Genomic DNA, 27,183 nt, shown 5'->3' on the forward strand with positions numbered 1-27,183 from the left:
ATGTATTTACTTACAACTTTATGAGGGGTAACAAAAAGCGTTTATTCAAAGTAGGCTAAAAACAACACCTTACGAATGTCAAAATTAAATGAGACAGCCCCCAAAAGTTTGAATTATATTTATCGTAAGTATTCAAATATCAATTATATCACGAATGTTATTAGGTACCGCTTTCTATTAGAATATCGAGAAAACTTAAGATAGCCATAAGGGGTAAATTCTTTAATTTATTGGCAATTGGCATGTGTAGCTTTCCTGGTTGTCATCAGTAGAATAATGCAGCAGTCACGCCATCGCTTTTCTTCCTCCCACAGTGTTGCTAACTGTTCTAAAACCAGTTATGCAGCCAACTAACGCCTAAGCCCTTCTAAACTATTTGCATCGACCTCATTTATTAGCAATTCAAAATCTAGAACAGGATTATTCGAGTTGCAATAAGTCAGGCCTTACGCAACTAGATGTATGGACAAGGTTCGGCGGTGGGCGCACCCACTCGTAGTTGCCAGCTGCAAAATATATTATACGAAATTTGAATAATGGCGGGAATTTATGTAAGAATTCATAACTGGTGGTGCCTTATGAAGATAATAGAACTTATAGATGTGCGGAAGCAATAAGGTATGAGATGAAATCACGACTTCTATCTTTTATTCTTCTTGTGCTAAAATCAGATGCTGTGGATTTTGTCGCCTGCTAGCTACCGTGCGTTTGGTTAAAATCTGAGTAAAGTAAACAAGTTGTTAAATCTATACCTACAATAAGTAATAAGCACGTGTCTAATTTTGTCCAGCCACGAAAAAACACGTTTTCCCAATATGGCGGGTGAGAATTGGCGGGAATTGAAATGACTCGTATTTCTGTGGCGGGAATGACTATCCCGTTTCGTTTTACGGTCCATGCAAGCCGTAACATTGAGGTTTTATTGTGTTTCGCCTCGCCAGAATGGAGATGTCATCCGTGGTCATAAAATTCTAGAGGCCGTTTACATTTTGCAATATGAAACATTGAAACATAGCGCTATTATGTTGTTTTAAGCGATGACGATATTAAATTATAGGTGATGAGCAGTAACAGAAATATAATAATAAAAAGGGCCATATAGGTCTATACGACAGGTACCTAATATTTCCATGACTTAAGTTACATAACTAGCTAACATACAGTTAGTGACAGTTTGTTTTTTTTATTAATATAATTTGAGAACTTAAGTGTCTTTTGAGAGTTTAAGAACTCAGTGAAAGTACAAGCATTTAAGCGAATTCCATGACATGTTTAAAAATCTGTAATTTAATATTCTAATCCAAAAAGTTTTTCCACATAAATTACTAATAAGCTAAAATATGATATAAATAATATTGAACAAACAGAACTTAGCTATTTACCGCGTACTCTGCCCCGGTAGGTAAAGTTGTCGCGAGGCCTTGCCAAGCCGGTTGCCATTTGCAACGATGACGTCACTTCTCAGTGACTCAAGAAATTGCTGCTCCGTTGCCTACAAAGTATTTTAATGTAAAGCCTTCGATGCCTATAAATTGTATTTGTTTTACACAAAACTATAGCCCTTGTTAGCACTGCTCTCGGCTCTACCTGACCAGTTATTTACTGCTCAAAAATAAAGCAGTAAGGTGTGTTTTTGCTCGGTTCTATTTCGATTGCAACTGTATTTTGTGGTTAGTCTAGACTAGACTGCCGACAGCTCTTTTGAGCTTCCTTTAAATTGTTTAAATGGATCACTCGATCTGAAACACGAACAGGGATGTCAGAAATAGAAGAGAGCGCAGATTTGGCAACGTAAGGTTTCATTCATCTAACTCTAAGCACTATAGTTCGGCCATTCAGAGAATGCGTTCCTGACACGTCGCGATTGAACTGACTGAATTATAACATTCATTGATTATTGATATAATAATGTTGTTTTAATGCTCCTCAATTGTTAAAACGGTAAACAACCAGCAAAAATATTTTTATCGTAACTGCAACGCCATTGCAAAGTTACGTCGTCAGTTCAATCGCGACGTGTCAGGAACGCATTCTCTGAATGGCCGAACTATAGAAAATATTTTGCGCGTACAATTTATAATACAGGAGCTGAAATATGCCTGCTGGGACTGCAGGATTGTTCCAAAGAGTTACTGCAGCCCTGGTACATAAAGGGCTTAAAAAGGAACATGGTGGGTTTTAGTCAGTACCTAAGAGTGTGACAATCCTTCACGCTGAACCCAGCGGCTCATTCAATGATTTCCGATTTAAAAAAAAAACCGTAATATAACATCCTAACCAAATCGAGTTTTCAGTGTTGGTGATAAATAAAGCTGCTATCTATTCTTCTTCCCACTAGAATCTGTAACATCTAAAAGTCTTGTAATAGGTACGGCTTCAGATAATTGTTCGCACCTTTCTCCCTCTCTAAATTACGAGTATAAGGCGCGGCTTGCAAAGTTAATTAACTGCAAGCCGGCGTTAAAATATAAAAGCCTTTTACTACTTTTTGCGTAATAGCCATAAAACTGTTTATTTTAATTACGACGCTTACAAGATTATTTCTTTATTTATTATTTGACGAGCAATGAGGTTGTAGGCAAACTTTTTTTTTTTATAAGTAATGCGTTTTGATAATGCTGGTGTTTATTTAACAGCAGCTTTCCATTTGTGAGGTTGTAGGGACTAATATCTGTTTCGACGGTACCGTTTTTGGAAATTCTTTGACCAGTCGTTCATCAGCTTCATGTGCTGTATTTTATCTTGGTACTCTTCTCCAGGACAAGGATAGAACCGTGCTAAACAGCAAGTTAGTAATAAAATACCTTATCAAAGTTAAGAATCAAAAGAGGACGTTACATCAATGATCGATCGCAATAAAGTGACTTCAAAACGCAAATAAAATATTTATTTTCTGATTAACCATCTTTTAATTCCGTATTACAGCTATACAGATTATTTTTTTGCTGTAGGCCCGTACGCCGATTGTGCTACCAAAGATTATCGAATACCACTATTATAAGATCGAATGAATCGCTTTGAAGCTTTTGTAAGAACGTGCCTAGTCATAGCCATCTATAGGAGAATCTATTATGAGATTTAATCGAGCAATTATAAATCGATTGCTGATAAAATAATTGGTTTAGAATACGATCCGTTGATTTTCAGAGGCTGTTTGTTCTCTGTTGTTGTTATTGGCTTTTTCATCTGTGTATACAGTGTGAAAAAAAAAACAATATGTCACATTTGCCGCCAATTTTTTTGATTAGCGCTATTATAAATACGCAAGAGACAATATAAATCTATGTTATTTGAATAAAATACCTTTACAACGTTAAAAGATTGTGGTGACGAAGGCTTCGTTATAATTTAAACGTCAGCTTTCATCAGCACTTAGCAGAACACGTCTCCATTCATGGGTCGCGGTAAACTTTTTAATTTGCCCTAAAAATAGCGCACTGGTTTGTTCTCGTTTACAGTATCGGATGTCTATAATTTATGGGACACTTGTAAAGTGCATTTTGCACGCATATCTTGCGCGAAAAAACATATTTAATTTATGTCTCTATTTTTAAGTCTATAAACACACAAATGTCGGCCTTTAATGGATGTTGGGGGCGACTTTTTTGCCTTGTAGGTATTTTTTAAATAACCCGTTGAAAAGCTATTAGACGGTCATTAATTTAAACTTGAATTAATTGCAGTATCCAGTTTTTGTGTTGTCATTTTTGGTATCAAGAAAAATATTTGTCGTCCATTAGTAGTAGTCGTGGAAATATAGCCTTCAATTAGGGCTTATTAGAGTACAACATCAAATTGATTGAAAAACAAAATAATTTAAGTATGAGAAGAGACACCATTTTTCAGACAGAAGAACAATTAATATTTTTGTTGCTGTTTAAAAAAAATGAGACAATAAAACTCTATCTGAAATCGGAAAATCTAAATCTAGGTTCGAAAAGAACTTAGGTTCCTACAGATGTCTGATAGCAAAGTGGCATAGTTTTCTATGTTTTCTACCTATTAGGGAAGACTTGAATTTATTGACAGAAATTACTTAAACAGCTAAGCAAATTGTATGTATGGATAGATTGCGTGAGCTAAATAACGTTGCCGGCCAACCAACTCTAGTCACTAGATCCCCATCTTAAAAATAAACTTTTCGCTTTTAAAACAGCTGTGTGACAAGTGACAATGCAAAAACGAACAAATAACCTGTGCCGAGCGAGCAGGTACTATTGTATTAATACGATAAACCATTATAACAAAACGAAAAAAAGTTGATGCGAGTATCGGAACGCGCGAACGTAGGTATTCTAGCAACGACCACGGGGCCATTTTTTTTTAAATATTTTTCTGCATAATATATTTTTTTATTGGCCTTTACTCAGGTACTGAATTGGATTGGAAGTAACTTTTACTTTTCCGCGACTTGCCTTGCGGGTTTTCCGTTTAGCAATTTTTACATTTTTTGAACTAGGTAACTATTAATAGCAAAGAAGTTAAGAACCAGTTTCAAGTTCAGTTGGAGAAAATTACCTACCTACTTCTAAATATGTAAGTACTTCGAACTTTTGAAGAAGATCTTTCAGAAAAAAAAAAACTAACTAACTGTAGCGCTTACACGCTCCATTTAAAATACATGATTATGGACGCAAGAAAGAAATCTTGCTTATCGATGCACTTAAGGAATTCTAGTTAAATAAAACTTGAAGTTTGATACTTATCATCCTCCGGACTCACACTTTGCATGTCTTACGCATATCTAGCTTTTAATTAAAAAGAAAAACGTATATCTGTCTTACAAACTTTTTGCATTTTTTTCAATTATCGTGTCTGTCGGGTGGTACAACTGTAGTATCCACTCATCCAGATATAAACCTGCATTATGTCTAAGTTAATTATAAATATTTAATTAAACCTAAAACGCTCCAGATAGCAGCAAACGTTAAAATTAAAGCAGCGTGTCGGTCTTTGACTAATACTGCACCTAACTTTTTAAAACTAGTCTTTTTTCCCGCGGTTTCGCGGCCCCACAGGAACTACTGCCCATACCGGGATAACATGTAACCTTTGTCAATCGGGAAGAGTGTCTGCCGTGCTACCGAAAAAGGGCACAACTAACATTTTTTGTCAAAATGAGTTATATATATATTCAGAATCAGGAAAAAAAGGCCTATCTGCCTGATTTTTTGTGGATTTTTAGCTGCAAAATAAACAGAGATAACATAAGCTTAAAGGGCACAACTACATCACTTTTTAAGTTTTATTACAATAAAAAGGCATATGGTATGATGTGACTTTTATTTTACCTTTTTACTATCGATATATTTAATGGAAAGGGCATAACTGACGTGCGTCAAATATAAAAGGCTTATGTGGCAATTGTGCTTATTTTTTATACGAACATTTTGGCAATTAATGTAGAAAGAAAAGTCACAACTGGCAGTTATGCCCTTTCTATTTACCCCTACGCTAATAAATGTTATATAAAAAAGGCACATCGGCGATTGTGCCTTTATTTCTAACCTATATATTCATTTTAAAAAAATACAATGAAAAGGCACATATAACTAAATATGCCTTTTCATCGTAAAATTTTAAATTTTTACTAAAAATTTTACATTGAAAAGGCATATTTGGTTATATGTTCCTTTTCAACATAATATTGTTCCTTTCTTGTTATTTTTTATGTTAAGTTAAAAAGAATTATGCTATAGTTCGGCCATTCAGAGAATGCGTTCCTGACACGTCGCGATTGAACTGACGACGTAACTACATTCATTGATTATTGATATAATAATGTTGTTTTAATGCTCCTCAATTGTTAAAACGGTAAACAACCAGCAAAAATATTTTTATCGTAACTGCAACGCCATTGCAAAGTTACGTCGTCAGTTCAATCGCGACGTGTCAGGAACGCATTCTCTGAATGGCCGAACTATAATTATTAAATATATCCATTTAAATTAAAATATAATATTGCTATCGTTGTGTACATACCAAAAAAAACACAATTTTTTACATTTTCACAATTTCGAAAAACACATTTTAAATGTGTATTTTTTAACAAAATTCAAAAAATATTTTAAACTCGATTTTCTCAACATTTGTAAAATGTTAGTTGTGCCTTTCTTAATAATGACGGCAGTGTAGCTTTCCAACAGTGAAAGAATCTTCCAAATCGGATCTGTAGTTTCGGAGCTTTAGAGTACAAACAAACAAACAAAAAATGTTTCCCTTTTTATTATATTAGTACCCGTAGATGAATTTCAAAAATATGGCTACATAATTGGTTCTATCCTGAGCCTATTCTTTTACTACAATTCCAAAACTACCAAGAAATACTGGCCACTCTAACTTCAATAGATACTCCATGGTACAAGAGCCAGAAAGGCCGAATACCAAGAATATCGAATGCAATGGAGTCAATCGTCGATAGCTGTCTTTGCCGAGAGCTGTAATTCTTAGCGAAATAGGTTACCGAGGTACAGGCCAGCCGGTTGTTATCCACTTATCACTATTAATGTCGTATCGCAATATCTTATTAGAAGTTATTTGCTCCGCTATTTTCAATTAAACTTCTAATAATAGGGCTTGGTATTGGCATTTGGTATTAATGAATGTAGGTATCCATTGTACCTAGTGCAGGAGCCTGCTGTTACTACAGATCTACATATACAAGGTGTTGATTTGCATTTGTGCCATAGTTCAGGAGGAGGACATACAATACGTAAATAATCGATTGGAATTACAGTAGATGGGAAATAACTAATATGCACTGCTTTTTTTGTCACTGTAATGTCGTGGTATTTTCGAAGTAATCCAATTTTATGAATGAAATTTATGAGTGATCGTTGCGTATGCTTTGTGTTTGCGTTTGTGTGAGGGCGCAGCACGGTTTTAACGCCAGTAACATACGCGACAAGTTTAAATAAGGCTAGATGACATTTACGGAATTCGGAAAAAAAATTAAAGAAAAAAAAATTACGTACCAATTTTTTTATTGATTTGGGTCGAGAATCATTAGCATAATTACGTCCTTGAATATGGCACGGATGCAAATCAACAGCTTGTATTTTGTAAAGGTTGATATTTGTTAAAAAAAATGGAGTCTATGATTAAACTAGGTATTTTGGAATATAGATACTTGTTTTACTCGTTACTTGGGTAGGTATTTTTACCATGCTGTGTGTGATATGTGCATCGACCATGACCTTCATGAAAAACATCATCACATTACGTGACAACAGTGCAGTTGAAAATACGCATTCATCGCCAGGCATTCAGTTATTAATCACGTGAGATGTTAACCACATAGTTCGTCATCTCCGCCAAGTAAATACGACACTGTTGTGTTAGGTATGTCAGGGTCAGAATTATTACCGCCGGATTTCTGTGATACTGGAAAGATTTTTTTTTATGGGATATCATCAAGGGGGGTACTCCCACTGGGTGCAGTGTGACGGAGTATCAGATACTACTCACTGACTTAATCCTTCTTAAGAATATATCTATAGGAATTTGACGTTCAAAAAGTGCTGATTTTCAGCCAACTTTGAATAAAAATAAAATAAAAAAAACTTATAATCTTCACGAGATATTGATTAGGTACGGTTTCAAATGTTTACTATTTAGTCCTATTTTCGCGACTAACACAGAGGGGTCATAAGTGCCCGTGCAGCGAGATTGATCGAAAAAGATGATTTAATTTGTGTATAAAAAAGGAATATACATACATACATTTGAATTTTCATTAACTATAATAATTTTAAAGTATATTATTATACCTGTATTCAGCAGTTAAGTAACTAATGACTCACAAACATAAATAGTTGCTTACAGACACTACGGTATTCATCTGCGCACTACGGTCTCAGGAAATACCAATTGAGTGAGATGGCTTCTAATGTCCAAGTTGCACTATTAAATACCAGTGATTATCTCAGCTTTATTACAAAACAAGATTGGATTAATAACAAGTTTTTGAATACCTAAGTCTATGGGAATCCAGGGAACTTTGACGAAGTTATAGAATCAAGATAAGTTCCCATAAGTGTACCCTGTCGTTCAGGAAAATTGGCAGTTAGAAGACTGTAAAATGGGCATCAGCAAAGATTGGTTTTGAGCCAAAACCTTCATCGAAGTTTCGATCAAAATTATCTATTTGCAAGCCTTAGATGTTACTTGAAGTATCTAATTCTATATATAAGATATCAGGCCCCCTTAATGCTTTGGCTGTCACTTAACCGTTGATGAAATTAAAACTTGCGTTGGGTGTCCCTTATTTTAGTTTAGGTCACACTTAAATGTTAGGGGCCACTGATGAAAAAGGGCATAAGTCTCATTTAAAACAGTTAGACGTTGCTCAGTAGGTACTGAAGTAGGGCTGTGTTCGAATCGAAATTAGCATTTCGCTTTGAATTAAATTATGCAGAGGTTTAACCCCTCAGCAGCTTTTCCGCTATAAATCCGAACGTGCTAAACCCGGTAAGCAGCTGAAGCGCTAAAACACCAACAAGAACAACTTATTGTTCAACACAATTATGCTGGCGACGTGCCAATATTGTTTCTGAACGGATGGCGCTAGTTGCTTCGCGAGTATACCTTTTCCCCATACATTTTTTAGTTCCATAATTTTACCACCAGCACCTGCAAGTTTGTAGTTCACAGTCGTGCAAGAGAAATAGTCTTTGTTACGGTGAAAGCAGGAAGTTATTATGCAAGTATCATTGCCGGTGTAATTACGTGTGTTGTTAAACATTAGACACTGTCTTTGGTTTGTGGACGATTTTTGTCGATAGCAACTTCTCATTGATGAATGATTACAAATAGTTAACCTTTGTCGTCGTTTCGGTTTTGCATTTATTTTCTGTTATTTATATACCTATTTACGACTGAATATAATTAAGTTCTGGGTTCATTTACGTCTAACTAAACCTATCGTCATAAAATTGAGTTCGATGAGTGGCCTCTCACTAGAAAGCCTGGGTCCTGCGTTTACCTGCCAGTTATAAAATATAATTTATTCAACCCATAAATAATCAGCTTCATTATGTTTGCCCAAGGGACCTTTTACAAATAAAATAAGTTCTCATATCATAAAGAAGCGTCTTTTACTATAGTGTCCAAAAATAACATGAAAGTTATAAACGCTATTCATAGCTGAAGGAACACGTAATTAGGTCCTTGTTTAAGACTACACTTACGATGATCGAATGCGAATGCGGTGGAAAATAAATGATGGTCCTTTTCAAGTACTATTATTCATTATTCGCATAATACCAAGATATTGAAGATACTATTCGTATCGCGCCCGCTATCGATCATTTTACATCTTGATCACGCCTCCCCACATGTTTTATCGTATTTTCTTTTGTATTATAAACATCGGAGGTTTTTAAACGTTGTGGTCAAGATGTCTGAAGATTGAGTTGTAAGAACTTCCCGTGCTATTCATGCAAGCAAAAAAGTAAAAGAAATTGATGGCTTTGTGTACCATAGCCATTTATGATGAATTGAGAGTTTGGTTTGTTCTTTTATTTGTTAGTTATACCTACTTACATGTTGAGGTTGCGTTATGTACGTATATACGTAAGGTTTATTTACACAAGTTACGAAAAGAACCAACATCACTAAGTTTGCGAAATATCAGTAAGGTCAACGGATTTCCTCCCACGGCCGATAAACGTAACAACAAGGCGTAGGTGTTATGTGTAGGGGTATCTTATTAAATTATTTACGGAAAGAACTTTATATGGTTTTATTCTATCGAATTTATTAGTGCTCTATCATACTAATTTTATTTTTGTTTCTAATGTGTGTGGTGTTATTTTTGTATTCGTGAAACGAAACGTTACAAGATGGCGACTGCGGTTACGTCAACTTCAACGCTCGTCAACAGCTGAGTGGCATAAAAAACGTCAAAAATATCGAAGCGGTCGGCGAGTCTTATTAGAACACGTCAGTATTTTACGTTTATAATAAACGTGTTTAATGAGGAATAAGCCTTAATCTTTTTAAATATTGATATATAGAGACTGAATGTAGTGCGGTTTCATTCACGAGTGTTGTGTTTCGAGAAAACTCCTGGATCGATAAAGGTGACAATCTTGAACAATACAACATTGCAATAACAAACACAATGCCCCAATTTTTCAATTATTAGTAAATTGCTGTATTCAATATGCAAGTTTTATAAATTACTTCAACTAAACAATACTTTTCCAGGGCTGTGCCAACATGGGGAGCAGCGGAAAAAGTATATTTAATACATTAATCGCCCTCGTAATTCTGCCTCTCGCTTGTTGCAATGTACAGCCCCCAATAGTCAACCCAGGTATTCTTAGTCAGGCTAAAAGCCTCGGCGAGTGTCAGGCCTGTAAATTATTCGTGGATTCGTTTAAAAAAGGATTAGAACGGACCGCGAGAGGTAAATACGAGGGCGGTGATGCCGCGTGGGAAGAGGAGAAGCTAAAACTGTCGTACAAACGTAGCGAAATGCGATTAATTGACATACAAGAAGGAATTTGCAAAGAGGGCAAACACTCAGTTCAGTGTCACCATATGGCTGAGAAAGCTGAAGAGTTTATTGAAGCCTGGTGGGCCCAGGACCCAGATGAATCTACTGACTTATACAACTACATTTGTATAGATAAAATGCAAGTATGCTGCCCTAAACACCATTTTGGTAAAGACTGCACACCATGCCCTGGTGATCATGAGAAGCTTTGTAGCGGGAATGGCAAATGCAGAGGTGATGGGACTAGGAAGGGGAATGGTACATGCTTATGTGACCCAGGGTACACAGGTGGGGAGTGTGATCACTGTATGACTGGTTATTACTTGTCTTACAAGGATGATAGCAAAATGCTGTGTTCTCCATGCCACGTGTCATGCATGGGTGGTTGTAGAGCCGGTTCACAAAAAGACTGCGTGGCTTGCAAGGCAGGCTTTGCCTTTGACTCGGATGAGGGCTGTTTAGACATCAATGAATGTGATGATGTAAATAAATGTACTAAAAATCAGTTTTGTATGAACTCCATTGGGTCGTTCACTTGTATGGCCTGTGATAAGTCTTGTGATACATGTCATGGAGATGGGCCGGATATGTGCAGGAAATGTGCCAAAGGATACTCGAAGAAGGGAGAGTTTTGTATAGCTGATAGGGAAGATGAGGACCAATCAGAGAAGCTCACTACTACAAGGTAATTATTTAATATCAATTTTATATCTTTTGATATTTGCAGGGTTATCCAGAATATTAATGATACAAATTACTTAAAAAAAGTATTGTCTTAGTTATGGCTGAAGGAAGCTGATTGCTCTCTTGTATAATATTCCTTGATTAAAGACTGGTCCTTTGAAGGCTAACGGGCCTGAAGACCTTTCAGCCCCTTTTAACATGAATAATTTTGTTTTCAGAATAATTCGCAGCATTTTTTTTTTAGTTTGTGTTATGTTAAACTTTTGATAACATTTTTTACAGAAACGAGGAGTTATAGGGATACCATTAATTGGTCAATATTTTGAGTAGGTAAAGTTTTTTGTTTTACTGGTGGCGGGTTCCATATGTATTATTCCATATTATGTGTACTTAAATAATTAGATTATACATTGCAAAAAACATTATACTATTCATTTTAGAAAATATGATTGGGTGAAGTATAACAAAACAATTTTGTATTACTAACACATTGAAACCCAATTATATTTTGTACTGCAGTACTAATATGGTTTATTTATGGTTTATTTATGGTTTATTTTATTGTATTCATATAATTAATATCATAGAAGTCATAAATTATTGTTGATTCACTGTTATTCAGTATTATGCTGCATACCATTTATTTTATGTAATTTTCATCATATATCGTATTTTGTATTATTATAATTTTGGGGTCAATTAGGTACATAATAAAGCCTTGCTAATAAATAACATTTTCTCCTAGGTACATGACATATGTGGGGTTGCTGATCGCTACCGGTATACTGCTACCCAGATCCACCTCTCTCGGTAGCCTCGTAGGAGCCATGGTCCTGTCCTACATCCTCGGAGCCGAGTATTACTGTATGATCAACGGTCATACCGGTTTAGTTGACCTGAAGAACTTCGATCTGGCCCAGTTGTTTCATACTTAGTAAGATTTTAGCCTAATTTTCAAATTCCCTGGCTTTTTTAGGTACTTTAAGATTCAGTGAAGTGCGGTCTGTATCTGCCAGGTTTTAGACATAAGTAGGTAATCAAGAAATTAATTTATTTGTAAGTTTTTATCAGTCATGGATTAAGATTGCAGTCTAATAATTTTAAATGGTGTTGTTCCATAATGTTTTTGTGATATTTTTGTTTTATGTCAGAGACTAGGTTCGGCCATTCAGAGAATGCGTTCCTGACACGTCGCGATTGAACTGACGACGTAACTACATTCATTGATTATTGATATAATAATGTTGTTTTAATGCTCCTCAATTGTTAAAACGGTAAACAACCAGCAAAAATATTTTTATCGTAACTGCAACGCCATTGCAAAGTTACGTCGTCAGTTCAATCGCGACGTGTCAGGAACGCATTCTCTGAATGGCCGAACTATAGTAAGTTTTTTATTAATTTTTCAAAAGTGGTAAACGTGATTTTATGACGTGACATTTTTTTAGGCATTTATCAAATTTTAAATTGTATTTAATTTATTACATGTAAATCACTAATTCTACCTCTTGTTGTACGAAAGGGAACCGTTTTGTATTTATAATTATCATAATTCGATTTGATTAAATTCCATCCATTTTGAGAGATTAATTTCTATATTTAATTAATTTAAATCTGTGTTGTTTTTATTAATTTTCGGTACACAGTGTAATGAACTGATTGCTCATAATAATTAAAGAGTAAGCCACAAAATATTGTTTGTAAGTACATACCTCCTTTGTTGTGATAGTTAACTATGGGAATCGGGAGTATGTGAAGATCAATTGCCATTTAGACTTAAGGTTCTTGTACACAGTTTAAGATACCATTGAGATTAAATAGGTGCAAAATGCACCATTTGTACATTCAGAAACTAAGCACCCAAGTTTGCTTTTTTTGGAGGACCAAAGAGTTTTCATAGTACAACAGCTACTAAGTTTAATGAGGCGTGAAATTGTGCAAGCCAGCATTCGCCACGTCCCGTTCAAAATGCCATAGACAGCGGATAGAGGCCCATTGTGTACAAGAGCCTTAGCCATGGTGTAAACAAATTAACAGTACAGTATTGAATGAACGTGAACGCAGCCATCAACTCCTTTACTTGTGCAAATAAAAATAAATCGTTTTACATTGTCCATGTTTGTTTTCTTTGCTATATAACTTACTAGGCGTTTTCCAGAGGTTTTACCCGTGTCCCGTGGGAACTACTGCCCGTGCCGGGATAAAATATAGCCTATGTTACTTGGGAAGAGTGTAACTTTCCAACAGTGGTAGAATGTTTCAAATCAGTTCGGTATTTTCGGAAGTTTTGCGGTACAAACAAACCAAAAAAATGTTTCCTCTTTATTTACTATAGATGACGTCATCAACCAGTAAAAGTAATTATTTGAAATACTCCAAACGGTAGTTAACAGGAAATATCTTAACAAGATAATAGTTGCACAGTGATGGGTGAAGATCGCGAGGTCGTTGCTCTCATCTTCAAAATGTTTACTGGTTTGCTAATGATCTAATCAGACTAATGAACTATGGATACTGGGATTGAGTAGCTGTGTTACGTTAAAACATAACAGCTTACTTAACGAATAGATCAGTAGATGATATTCGAAACAAGTTTATTTTTTTACTCAAAACGAGGCGCCCACACCTTAGAAGTGGAGCCAGGAAGTCAAATCTTAATTATTGTTGGGTTACCATCAGTCTTTTGATGGTAGGTAGGTATCGTACCTGCGCTATGTAAATAGTTATTTATTCTTTCTAGTTTTAATTAGGTACTTTTTAACTTAACTCTAGGTAAACCTGGAAGCTCCCATTTATTTATTGTTAAGTAATTATACATATGTTTGATCTCTTATCGATCCAATATCTTCTAAGTGCTTTTATAGGCTCAAGTTATAAAACTTATTCTTACCAATAATACATAACAATACGTAATGTTTGTCAGTTTCGGCGCTAGTGTCACGCCAAGACATTTACATACACCTAGTCACGGCTGTCAATACACGATTATTTACGGCGACCGTGACACGATTTTTATGTTCGAACACCCGACGCGTCAAGTTTGTGTTGTTGAGTCATAAGAGTTCAGCGAAAACATAAGTTTGCATAATTGGACGTAGTTATGCAGAAACGTTCCAACCCACTGTACGCGTAAATGCTTACATCTCAAATTAAACTTGAATTTGAGATATAAGCATTTACGCGTTTCAGTTGTATTCTTTTTTATTCTAACTAGTAAAGGTACTAGAGGTTTTATTGTTGAATTATATTGAGTTTAGATAACCATATGCTAATTTTTAGGCTGTTCAATCACAATAACTCGATTTCGGGTGACTTGTGGGTTGGAACGTTTCTGCATAACTACGTCCAATTATTATGTAACTAGCTGTAACTGTAAGGTTTTTATGACGAACTGACTGGAACCGTCTTAGGTGTTGGGTTTGTATCAATTTTACCATAATTGGAATAGAGTAGGCAGGAAATAGTTACAGTAATTTCGCACGTAACTCGCTGGCAGATATCCGTGAAATACCATTTTGTAGTTTTGAGAAACAGTCCTAGGTTAAGAGAATTTTGTCTCATTTTCTACCGAAGGATGGTAGAAAATGAACCCTTCATCGTTATTCTTGTTTGGCAAATGCATTGAAGAAAGAAAAAAAGGTACCAAAAAGGTTGAACGAAATGGGCTAAAAATAGAGTTCTAAGCCCGCTTGGCGCTTTTGTCTTAACTAATTTAAGCCGTCAATCACTACCCACATCGGTTATGTAAACCTAAGTACCAGCTATTAGTCGTGTGCTTCGTTGAAAGTGGAACTGATATGACAATGAATAGGTACCTACTGGTAAAGTGCCAAGTTATAGGACCTTCTTAACCGTCAAATCCGTAGCGGACCCCAATCGGGGTCTGAACATCAATGTCACCGTAAGCTCGGTTTAGACCCCAATTGGGGTCTGCGAATCAGTCATACACTTTCCTAATTATTTACGCTCATATTTATTTTCTTTCCAATCAAACCACATTTGTGAGTACTAAATAAAATAACTAAATAAATTTAAATTATTATTACGCATTCAAACCTTTCATATTTAGCATCCCGTTAGAAATATACCTTTTTAAAATCCAATCGTAATTATCGGGAATTCTGATCGAACTCGCCATGTTTGTTTACATTAGTTGTTTTTTTAAATTTGAAGACGCATAGACAAGATGGCGACGGTGATAGAAGTTTTGCATCGAATGATCCGATTCGTTAAAATAAAGAATCGATTTAATAATTTTATATTATTTGATATTATAATATTACTAAATTGCACTTTTGTATACTTACCATAATCTGAAAATAAATTAGGAAAAGTAAAATGACTTAATTTATTTTGAAAAAAATGCTAGAAAATCAGTGGTAGAAAATACGTTGTAGCCGGAATAAAAAAAATCTTCGGTTTTTAGGGTTTCTGAAGACGGCAAATGAAGCCTTATTCTTCGGGTGTTTTATGTGCAGGATTCCTGTAGATCTGCCAAACTTAATGGCGATTCGTTACTTCCAACTTTTTAACTGAGCGGCAAAGCTATTTGACGAGAGCCGTAGTTAGGTGTAGTTATCGCAAAATTTTATGACGATTTTATTGTTTGAAGGGGCAAATAGTTCGCTGTTCATCGAAAGCTGGTCCAAGATGGAAAGATGGCCGCCGCCGACTTATTTTTAACCGACTTCCCAAAAAGCGGAGGTTCTCAATTCGACCTTTTTTTTTGTATGTTTGTTACGCGATTACTCAGCCATTTATTTATCGATTTTGATGATTCTTTTTTTGTTTGATAGCGTGTACTTCCGAGGTGGTCCCATTATCATTAGGTCAGGATCTGATGATGGAACCTTGAGAAATCGAGGGCGACTTTCGAAAGTTGCAGAAATACATAGGTTGAAATCTTATCACTCAGGTGTTTGCCTGGTAGCACTATTCAACAGTGAAGGCTTTGAGCTGACCTGATGATGGAGACCAGTGAAGGTCGAGGGAACTCGACAACTGAATATTTAAACTTTCTCGTGTTTGTGCTTATATTATTCGTATTTACGAGGCCTCTGCAACAGTGAAGGAGATGGAGACGAGAGAAGTACGGTTGTCGAGTTCCCTTGACCTTCTCTGGTCTCCATCATCAGGTCAGCTCCAAACCTTTACTGTCTCATAGTGTTATCAGATATACATCTGAGTGTCAAGTTATAACCTTATCTATGCTTACAATTTTCGAGAGCTGCCCTCGATTTCTCAAGGTTTCCATCATCAGATCCTGGACCTAATAACAAATATGGGGAATATACCCTTTCGACCAAAAACAAACATCCAAATTGAGAACCACCTCCTTTTTGGGATTCGGTTAAAAATATTTGGTGACTTTAAAATCAATCAATTATTATGTCTCTAACCGACCACGGGACTACAGAGTCCCGGATTTTTGGAAGGCGAACGTGGGGCCGAAGCCAACACGCTGAAGCCCTTTTGAGACAACTTTAATGAAATGGTGACACAAAACCGACGATTATCCCTGTATACACTATAGAAATGTACCCAAGGACAATGCCCGGTTCTGTGCTAAACTATTGCTAACTATGGATGAAAACTACTTGAGCTATTGTGATGGGATGCTAGTGGACTAGGAATGGGGAAACTACGGGAACTATGGCACCTGCCGATAACAATGTAATAAATACACGTAAAAATGGCAGGTGGAGACTCGCCAACTCACTTACTGGGCCCCCGGGAATCAGTCGCTAAATCCCAACAAGAGGGCAACAGGTACATGAGCGGCTGAAGGGTGAGGATACCTCGGCGGACTTTAAACGCAGATCACGCGCTCCCTGTGGGTCCAGCATCACCGGCCCACTCGCCACTTACCACGAGGCACCTACCCTCCGAGCGGGCTGCTAACCCTACTCTAGCGACTCCACTCTGACCGGCCGGTGAAGGCAAGCCAAGAGGCGGGAGACCTCTCCCCCGTCATGCTTCACTCCGGCAAGCCGGAGATGGGGGACAGTATACTCTCCCTGGAGCACTCGGATATATAGCCCCGCGGGGTCGCTACTCCCCGTCATCCGCCTCAGATGCCCTGCGGGGCAAATCAATCAATTATTATTATTGTTTCTCATCATCAAATAAGTACATACCTTTGGTAGTTACAAATTGCATTATATTTCAGAACACCCGCATACCCTCCGCCGAAACAAAAATGTTAGAATTGTTGAGAAATAATATAAGAATAAATTAAAATTCCGTAATAGGTAATAAAAATTCAATTAAAGTTAAAAATTATTACGAATGACGCAACACCAAAATAAATAATACATATAAAAATTTAATGCTAAAAACTTAAATATCTTTTTTCTTAACAACAAAAACAAATTGAACCTATAATTTAAAATTAATAAATAAAATTGAAATAAGTTGCTATTAAAAAATAGGTATATATAAAATTGGTATTCGATTATTTATAATAAATTTCCGATTTAGGTATCGAATGCACACCGCTGATTGAAAAAAAAAAAATACTCCATTCCAAACTCTACTTGTCTGTGACTTGACTGATCTTGTAAATTGTTCATTTTTATTGTGTATTTTATGTGCTGATTTTTTAGTTATTGAACATAAATAAGTGCACGAAATGTATTGCAACGGATTGAAAATGTTATAAATATGACGTTTGTGTTCTGTTTGAGAAAGTGATGCGATTACTTATTGGTAAGTTTTCACCAAATTTGAAATGCCTAACTTTTCGATAGACTTAAAAACACCGTAATTATTATCTTTTTCTGAATTAACTGACCCCATTTGACCTTTGCACGTTGTTGTCAAATAAGTGAGCTCTAAAGTTATAGTTAAAATACTTCTGATCAGGCATTACGGACTTAGAATTCATGTGTTGAAAGTTAGTACAAATTTTTGACTTCCATGTCGCGATTCAAAATATCCCGCCGAATCAACGGTAAAGTCATATGTCAAAATCTTGTCGAGCAGAGGGGTTAAGAGTGCTAAGTAACTTGTTAGAGTAACTTGGTAGCTTTTGACAAATGAAAATTGTAGATTTGAAATAGAGAGAGAGAGAGATTTTGGACGTTAATCTATAGTGATGAAATTGCCTCTCAGTCTTGCAAGAGAGCCTTTACTACCTGTTTTAATTGCGAACCAGTTAGAACAGTACCTAGATGTAGATACATACTTACTAATTTTGAAATTAGTTATCAAGTTTGAAGTGCTCCTTCTAAAACACAGTCTAATATTCCTGGTACCTATAGATACACGTTGTCTTATTAGAGTACCTAAGTGCGTTTGTTTTTTGGTACTGAACTGGGCCTCCAAACCGATTCAAAGGACCAAATCTTTTTGCACTATTACTCAACAAGAAAGCCCTAACGCTTTGCATAAACCCGGGGCGGTTGTTTCAAAGTGTTCTATTTCCATGATACGCGTAAACTAGCGACGCTTAGTACATTCTTAAACACGTTGGTGCACAAACAAGTCTAACTAGTTCTGCTTCCGTGAACATCGCAGACTAAGTGGACACTTAGCAAGCTTCACTTTGTTTATTTCTAGCTAGAAACTAATGGATGTTAGCTCTGGATGAGATTTCGTTCGGTGAATTTGCGAGCTCGGCTCTTTAAAAGAGAGCCGGTTAATGCTGGTAAATGTTTAAAGTAAGTAAGAAACCTTAAAACTTTAGTTTTAGAGAAATTAAGCAAGCTGAAAACCGCTTGGAAACAAGCGGGCATCGTCTCTTATAAAGTTGATATTACTAAATTGACGACGGTGTATTCTAGAGCAGAAAGGTCCTAATTTCTCTTATTCTCTCTTACTAATTGAATGGTTTCAATTTCTGAGCCGCAAGGTCTTTCAAAACCACACCACTCTCTATTACCTATACATATTATTAGGTCCTTACAGAATTTCCTTGACATTTTCATTAAAAGGTGCATTATAAAAACATAGCTTCATTCGTCTTGCACATAGATGACATCAACTAGTGATTACCCCTTTGCTAAGCCGGTAATTATGGCATAATCTTCTGCTATCGTAATAACCACCAGTAAATGTAACCAACTGGACAAGCCAGTCGAAACCTCATAGACAGACATGTGTTTCTGGGGAGTTTGTTGCACTTCTTCCGTGTAAAAATACATCGGAAGAGGTGAAGGGTTAGGGGTGCTGTCGTTTGTTTTATCGTTCGAAAAGAGCTGATTTATCAACGTAGGTATTTTTAAGAAATGATTTCCTTCCCTTCTGCCAAAAACTAGAAGACCGATGCTCATACTGGTATTACCTTTTATAATGATGTGAGTCATTTATGCTTGCTTTTGTCAATTTTGCGTAGATAAGATGTGATCGAAAATGCATAAGTGAGCTATCACTATTTGTTGTGTTGCTTCGCCACATAAATTGACAGCCATTTCCTCACAGAGATTTGAGCTTATGGCTTCTCCGGTTGTTCTAATATTCTAAGTAACAACCCGACTGTGATTGTACCAAGTTGGCTACCAACTGTGATTCGGAGCAAAACGGTTCAAGTGATGCAAGATAGTGCTGCAAGTAGATATGTAGGTAATTCTATCAATCTATGAGGAAATTGTGTGTGGACTTTTCTTAATAAGTGAAGTGTGACGATTGGGTTCGGATGTAGTTTGCTTAGTTCGAATTGGAGCAACATCCAAATAATTTACCAACGAGTCTACAATATCAGGCATAAATGCCTAGTTGGCTGAAATAAAGAAAAATAAAATAAAAAATATATAAAGGTTTCCGCAATCTATCATAGGATTTATAGCAATATTTAGCTTTATACACGTGTTTAACCGCCTTCTTAAATAAGTCAATTACCTAGCTAACAAAACAGAAGTTTTATCTAAGTTAGTTGATTTATTACAAATTCTACCTAATTTCCTATTCTTTAAGCATCCTTTTATTTGCAATATCGTCTCTTAATAATTGGCATCTTGTTGACTTAACCGCCATAGCAATTGTGACGAAGGAAGTTATTTTTTAAATATTATTCTGTAACCGACACTTGGCTACCGGTCATTGGGCTAAATAAATAATTACTCATATTTAACTAAGGTCCAGTAAGTAAGACTACAATTGTAAAAAAACCAAGATAATGTAACAAAGTAATGAAGAGTATGTAGGTAGATACCGATTTAACAGTTCACAAAATATGGTTAGAAAAATTTTGAAAGACAAAGGTTCTCATAAGACTTGAGTATAGTAATTATCATTTGTTTTGAATGTCTTTTCGTTTTTAATCAACCCAAAAACATAGAAATATTATTATAATATTTTGAGTACCTCCCAAAACATTACAACATTACAACAATTTAATATGTTTACTATAAGAAACTGTAACACATTGTGTCACTATTACAATATTGTATCTAAACTCTTTTGTTCTCAGCCTGTATAACTAACTACATTTGCCCGAGATCACGAACGATATACAGCATTAAAAAATATAATAACGTTGTCGATGGAACTGGAGAAAGGCGGCAACTTCCAGAGATAATAAAAAGATTATAAAACAATGATGATAGAAAGTAATCTCTATTGTGAATTATGTTGCATGGGAAGCGTTTCGTAAGAATGAAAAAAAACAACAGTTTTAGTTATGATAAATATTACGTTTAAGTAATTGTCAGTAGTACCGATTGGTCACCAACTATTTTTTCCATACACCAAATCCCGATTGGTCATTCGAGCAAAATAAATAATTTAATATTTAAATTTTGAGTTCCGATTCATCACCCGCATAAAATTTCACGTATCAGAGTACCGTCAGAAATAAAAGTGTTAGAAGAAATTTTAAATGATAAACTTCAATGTAGGTAAAGGTTTTAATAGTTCTCATATACATATAATAAAGTTTACATTAAAACACAGGTGAAGACAACATGGGCATTTTATAAACCCGAAAATGTGACTCGATACTTTTTGTACCGGTAACAAAAGTACCAGGGGCCCATAACTAGCAAAGAGATTGTATACATAAAAATATTCATAAATATAAAATTTAATTAACAAAAATAATTTGAATGTAGTCAGCAGTTGTGTTGTACATACTGCAGTTCTTCTTTTAAATTGGTCCTTGTTCGGTTAAACAGAACGTTTCAGTTCAATTATCTTCTTAAACTTCTCGTTCTTACTATCCATACACTTCTTCCTCCGAGCCTTTTTCCCAAAATGTGTTGGGGTCGGCTTCCAGTCTAACCGGATGTAGCTGAGTACCAGTGCTTTACTATCCATACACAATTGAGAAAATATATTTATTTTATTTATGTATACCTATGTGCTTAAGTTTTGGTCACAAGTCACATACACTTCCAGGGCACTCAATAACCAACTAATATTACACCACATGTTTTTTTGCTAATACCGATAATAGTAAATAGTTACTTACACAAAACAATAGAAACCGGACCATACTTTGCCCCTTCTATATATTGTCTCTTTCTAGAAAATAAAAGGCTTCTGTTTTATTACCTGATTTTATATATAAATAAGTTATACCGGGATTTTCAAAAAATTGGTTCACATACATAAAATACAATTCATCGACATGGTGTAAATTGGTATGTTTATCTACAATTAGGAAAAAAACGTAAAATCCTGACACTCTTGACTGCTACACTCCTGTAAGTTATGTGGTCCTAGTACATGGTGGGCAGTTCCATGGACACTCGTTGATTGGTATATTACTCATCTGATTTATGCGATCCTGGTATTTTGGTTTTGGCCGTGCGTTGTGTGACGCCGTTGAAATCGCGATTTTATTAAGACGCCACCGTGATTTTGATAGCCGTTTGCCATGCCAAATTATAGGACTACCCGCTTACCAATGGATCTGAAATTTTGATATAGGTAAATTGATATCTTTATCTAGATTCTGCCAGAACGAAAACACGATACTGATAATTTTACTCGATCATAATTAATTCCGAAAACACGTCTAAAAAAGTACTATTTTTGAAATTACAAGGAAGTTACACTATCTTTATGTTTCAAAATTACTCTAATATATTCTTAACATCAATATTAACGTTCTGTCAAAGTCATTTTTCCATAACTATTACCAAACATTTTTAATTAAAGTTTTAAGATATTGGATTTTTTGAGCGGCAGCGATCATGATAGACGCTACGCAATTCTGAACCTTATGTCCGTACTCTAGCGATTGATACACAATGTGTACGGAGACGAGCCAGTCCGGCGATAGCCCTCGTCGAGGTCGGACCTACGCATGTTGTCGCTCCGGCCGTAGGTATAATAATTTGTGACGATAACTCAGATTTGCGCGCGGCCCTATGTGTGCGTCGGCTTGTAAATATACAACTTTCGCTCGTGTGACAGTGACGTCGTCCGAGCATGACGTGTTCTTATCTCTTTTTGTTATGGGTACAGTCGTTTACAAAAATGTCTAGTTGTTCACGAAGAAAATGTTTAAGGAGTCAGGTAGCGTTTCAAAAAATGAAACAACATCCAAAGCTTTTTATTATTACATCTTACAGTTTTTCATTATTTTCTCATAAGTTTTTTCAAATTGACATTGACAGTATCTAAGAAATAAATGAGGTGAAATATCTAAGATGAATTAAATACTCCTTACATATTTTCTAGCTCGGGGTACGAGGACAATAAATAAAAGTGTGGACTTGATTTTTCAAGTAGCGATTCAGAATCATTATAAATAAATAAATATTTTTATTGGGTATTAAACAAATCAAAAACTAACTTAATAATTTCAATAGATATTTACACAGATAAATAAACATTAAATTACGTAATAACTGTTTTTCCTTAAACAGCCGTAACCCCTAAATAACTGTATTTGTACCCGACTGTACCTCTTGTCACGCACACAAAGTCACTGTATATGTACAAGGGTTACCCACACATAACCGCGCGCAAGACTGAGTTGAACTTACTATAAGCACTCTGAGAACAAAAAATCTATGGAGACAGTGTTATACTATAAATTCTTTTTTTTTACATTATATTACTATTTATATTTCAGTTTTAATAAATATGTTTAAAAATGAATTACTTAGCTTCATTACTTCTTTGATACCTTACAGCTTCACTACATACATTTATAGCATACATAACACACAAGATCTGCGACGCTTTTATTCCTTAACCACTTAATTTTTACTAGCTGTTTAACGCGATTTTAGCCGCGTTCCCGGGGAACTTCTTCCTGTGCCCGGATAAAATATGGCCTACATTCACTGGGGATAGTGTAAATCTCTAATTGTGAAAGCAAATCAAATCAGTTAAGCAGTTTCAGAGCTTATACAATCCACAGAAACAAACAATCAAATCTTCCCTCTTTATAACATTAGTATAAATTTTTAACTGCCTCGTTGGTCTAGCTGTCGCAAGTGCGGCTGCTGAGCACGAGGTCTCGAGTTCGATTCCCGAGTCGGGCCGAAATCGCTTTGTGGGTTTTAGAAGACTTTCACATAGCAGCCCGGAGCCTGGAAGGTGGTGATTGATACACCCGTGCATCGGAGAGCACGTAAATGTCGGTCCTGCGCCTGATCTCTTTCCGGTCGTGTCGGATTGCCGTCCCATCGGGCTATGAGAGTTAAGGAATAGTGAGTGCACCTGTGTCTGCGCAAATGCTCGTGCACTATAATATGTCCTGCGCAGTTGGCTAATCTCCTTACATGAGAACAGCCGCCGTAGCCGATAATCGGCTAGGAGAACATCATCAGTATAAATTATTTAACACTGGTCAAACGCTTTCATTTGATACCCATATTGAGAGAGCTATAAAAAAACAATGCAATTCAGCATTTTCTGGCGGTGGCTATCTTGGACTTTAAATAATATTATACATGATTCTACATACTAATCAAGCCCTTTCATTTGATATCCATACTGAAGGAATTGTAAAAAAAATATGTTATTCGCCATTTTGTGGCGGCGGCCATCTTGGGCCGATATTCACCAAATAAAGCTAGGAACACTCCCGATTAATTTCATTTCAAACAAAAAAACCTAAATACATATCGATTCATCCGTTCTGGATATACAAACACACATACACGACACACCACACATACATACACACAACCATACGCGTCCAAATTATCATATTACTCTTCATAAAAAGTTTTCATTACAAATAATTTTTGTAAGTACAACAAAAAAAAATCGATCAAAAAATAAAAAACTTAGGTAAGTTGCGGCTCCCTATCTTCCCTGTTCGGTTCTCCTGACCCCGCGCTGACCTCGGCGTGTGCGATTGGCGCGAAATTCAAATTTTACACATTGAGTGAAGAGTATAGCTTGCGCGACGCGATAGACGCGGAAGTGTAGTGGGCGGAGCTATCTAAAATCAAAAAATCCGCGGTGCGGTCTTAATAGCGTCTTGCATTAATTAATCGGAAAAAAATAACCAACATAAATAAAAAAAAACGTAATACAATATTGTACAGCTTATCTTGTTGACAGTACTTTTTACAAAATAAAGTACGGATGACCAATTGGGACTAAGCAAAATAAAATATTTTATTGAATGACAAACTGGGACACGTTTTTTATGGATGCCAAATCACTAAAATGACGAATCGGGCATAACTCATTACTAACTACTTAATTTTAGTTTTGTTTTATCCTTGTTTTTGTGAGCAGATTCACTGCGTTTTAGGTAAAATAAGCATGGCGAATGAAAAAAAGTAATTATCCGTAGTTGTCTTTTGGAAAACCCTTAAAAAAAGGACACGACGTATTCTTACTTTTCTCTCACAAAAACATAACAACGAAGATACAACGCAATAGAATTTTGTGTTAGATACGTCACTTTTAGGTAGGTACAACTTTTACACAGACGTGACGTCACGATGACGTCACGATTATGTATATTTCCGATGCCTTTATATTTTTTATAAAGTACCTAAAAGTAGTATGCATGGCTCGAAGTGACCTTTTCACACTGGTGTATTTTCCGGTCGGTTTTCTGAGCTATATTGTCCATACGAGCCGAGCGATGTAGTTCGGAAAACCCGCAAGGATGAAAATACTGACATAACATTCTTAATGAATGACAAACGACCCAACGGTACCACAAGTGATATTTATTTATATATACCTAATAGACCTGTAACATTATTAATGTGTTTAATTTCTTTGTATGTCGATTAATTACGGGTTTTAATTAAAGATTTAAGTATTGGCCATTGGTTATCTTTGTATGATATATCGGCTGAAGCTGAGGAACAACAGTTAATGTTTTTTAAAACTACATGTACCTCTGTGACGCATTGTGATAGTAAATTACAATACATTATTCGTTTTATTAGCTAAGTTATTGTTGACAGTTAGTAAAATAAGAAAATTAAATAGTAGATTGCATTGATCTTTACATATGTACTTCTTTTTAACCTGCGTCTTTATCTTTAATCAAGAGCAGTAAGTAGTTCAAATACACTATTTATGAGTAATTTTTGTTTAACCTATATAACTTTCAGTTTATCGTTCATAGCTGATGAACGATAAAAAAATCACTGATCATTCCACATGTTAGTCAACTTGGTCCTTCGCAACCTCACCTATTTACTTAAAGGACCAAACTGACTCCGTAATGCTTATATTTGTTTTCTATTTTTTTTTAATATTAAGTAAATATAAAAAAAATACTTTTCGTAATGTTATTAATCAATACCAAAATGAATCTTTCATTCATTTAATATCCTCCACAATCGTCAAAATACCGTCACGTAAAGTTTTCTCAAGGGCTTCGCGCCAAGCCCTAAGTAAGGCGTTCAATTACATATTATTACGGCGTGTCTGATACCAGGGCAGGCAGTGCTGCACCGTTGACGTACATACAGTTATTCAGTTGTTTTGACTTCACGATACGAGTACGATTGTATTGTATGGCTGCGATCGGATCGGATGAATGGGAATTTGCATATCACCTATATATCGACTGCAAGCAAGCAATACCTCCTATCTGACTCCGGGTGGATTTTAAAGGGGAACAATAAAACTTAATAAAATCCTTATTCCGAGGAAGGTATAATGAGATACTGAAAATCCAAGTTTTCTTTATTTACGCATAGTATTGATTAATAAAGTTTTTTGTTTTTATTTTGAATCTTAAGCTACCTTAAACCTTTTTGGTAGATACAAGTTTTTTGAAACAAAAATGTCAAATAGGAGGTATTGCTTGCTTGCAGTCGATATTTTCTAATGATGGTTGGTAGTATTAGTTCTAGTTTCTTAATTTTAGTGCCGCCAGTAAAAACATGGTATTCGACTCCAAAATAGTTGGGAAATGTGTCAAATGCTGACTCCCTACGGCAATTTTAAAATTAAAAACAATAACAACAGGAACAGAAAAAAGAACAGTATTTTCTTTAGCTAGACAGCTTAAATAAATAAATAGGTATCAAACAACATACATTTCAGATTCATTTAACTGATGACAAGATAGCTATTGAAGATGCTTATTTTGACATGTGCACCGAAGTAAAAATACATTCAAATTGATTTTTTACTCCTCTCTTTACTGTTTTGAAATTGACATGAAATTCATAGTACATTATGATTTTTTAATATCTGTTGGAAGCTATCAAAAAACTTTTTAATAGTCAATGTTTCGGTAACAGAGACTCACGAAATTATAAAAGGCATACAGAGTTTTAGTTGGTCTATGTATTTATTTGTCTGTAGTAATCTGGCTATTTTGAAAAACGCTCGCTGTTTAACCCACGTTCCAGCAGAAGTTCTTCTCATGACCAGATAAAATATAGTATGGCTTTAAACAAAAAAAAAATGTATCAAGTATATTAGTTTACGTTACTCAGAACTTAACCTGAACTTAGGCAATCATAGTTCCATATATAGGTGCATAAAACCTTATTCGCTCTTATATAAAAAGTGACTGTTTAAGTCAAGTTTCGAGGAATCGGTTTGGCAAGTTTCGCCCACTCCAGTATTTGTGGTAATTTGCATAACAAACAAGCATGGCGGCCAAGTAA

General features: G+C 35.6%; 2 protein-coding genes across 7 annotated transcripts in view; both read left to right on the forward strand.

The window, feature by feature from the left end:
• Positions 1-27,183, forward strand: part of LOC124636827 (xin actin-binding repeat-containing protein 2) — an 85,416-nt gene that overhangs the window by 5,224 nt on the left and 53,009 nt on the right. The window lies entirely within an intron of this gene.
• LOC124636843 (cysteine-rich with EGF-like domain protein 2) lies at positions 9,877-13,299 on the forward strand. Of its 4 annotated transcripts, none has more exons than XM_047173036.1 (4): positions 9,877-10,082; positions 10,210-11,186; positions 11,931-12,343; positions 12,572-13,299. In XM_047173036.1, the coding sequence occupies exons 2-3, from the start codon at positions 10,222-10,224 to the stop codon at positions 12,118-12,120; spliced, it is 1,155 nt and encodes a 384-aa protein (XP_047028992.1). In that variant the 5' UTR covers positions 9,877-10,082; positions 10,210-10,221; the 3' UTR covers positions 12,121-12,343; positions 12,572-13,299. The 4 variants fall into 4 exon arrangements, with proteins under 4 accessions (XP_047028992.1, XP_047029008.1, XP_047029017.1 ...); XM_047173052.1 differs by lacking the exon at positions 12,572-13,299 and adding an exon at positions 11,468-11,511 and having other exon boundaries at positions 9,878-10,082; positions 11,931-12,067; XM_047173061.1 differs by lacking the exon at positions 12,572-13,299 and adding an exon at positions 11,468-11,515 and having other exon boundaries at positions 9,878-10,082; positions 11,931-12,064.

This window comes from Helicoverpa zea, chromosome 2 (assembly GCF_022581195.2).
Source record: "Helicoverpa zea isolate HzStark_Cry1AcR chromosome 2, ilHelZeax1.1, whole genome shotgun sequence".
Lineage (NCBI taxonomy): Eukaryota > Metazoa > Arthropoda > Insecta > Lepidoptera > Noctuidae > Helicoverpa > Helicoverpa zea.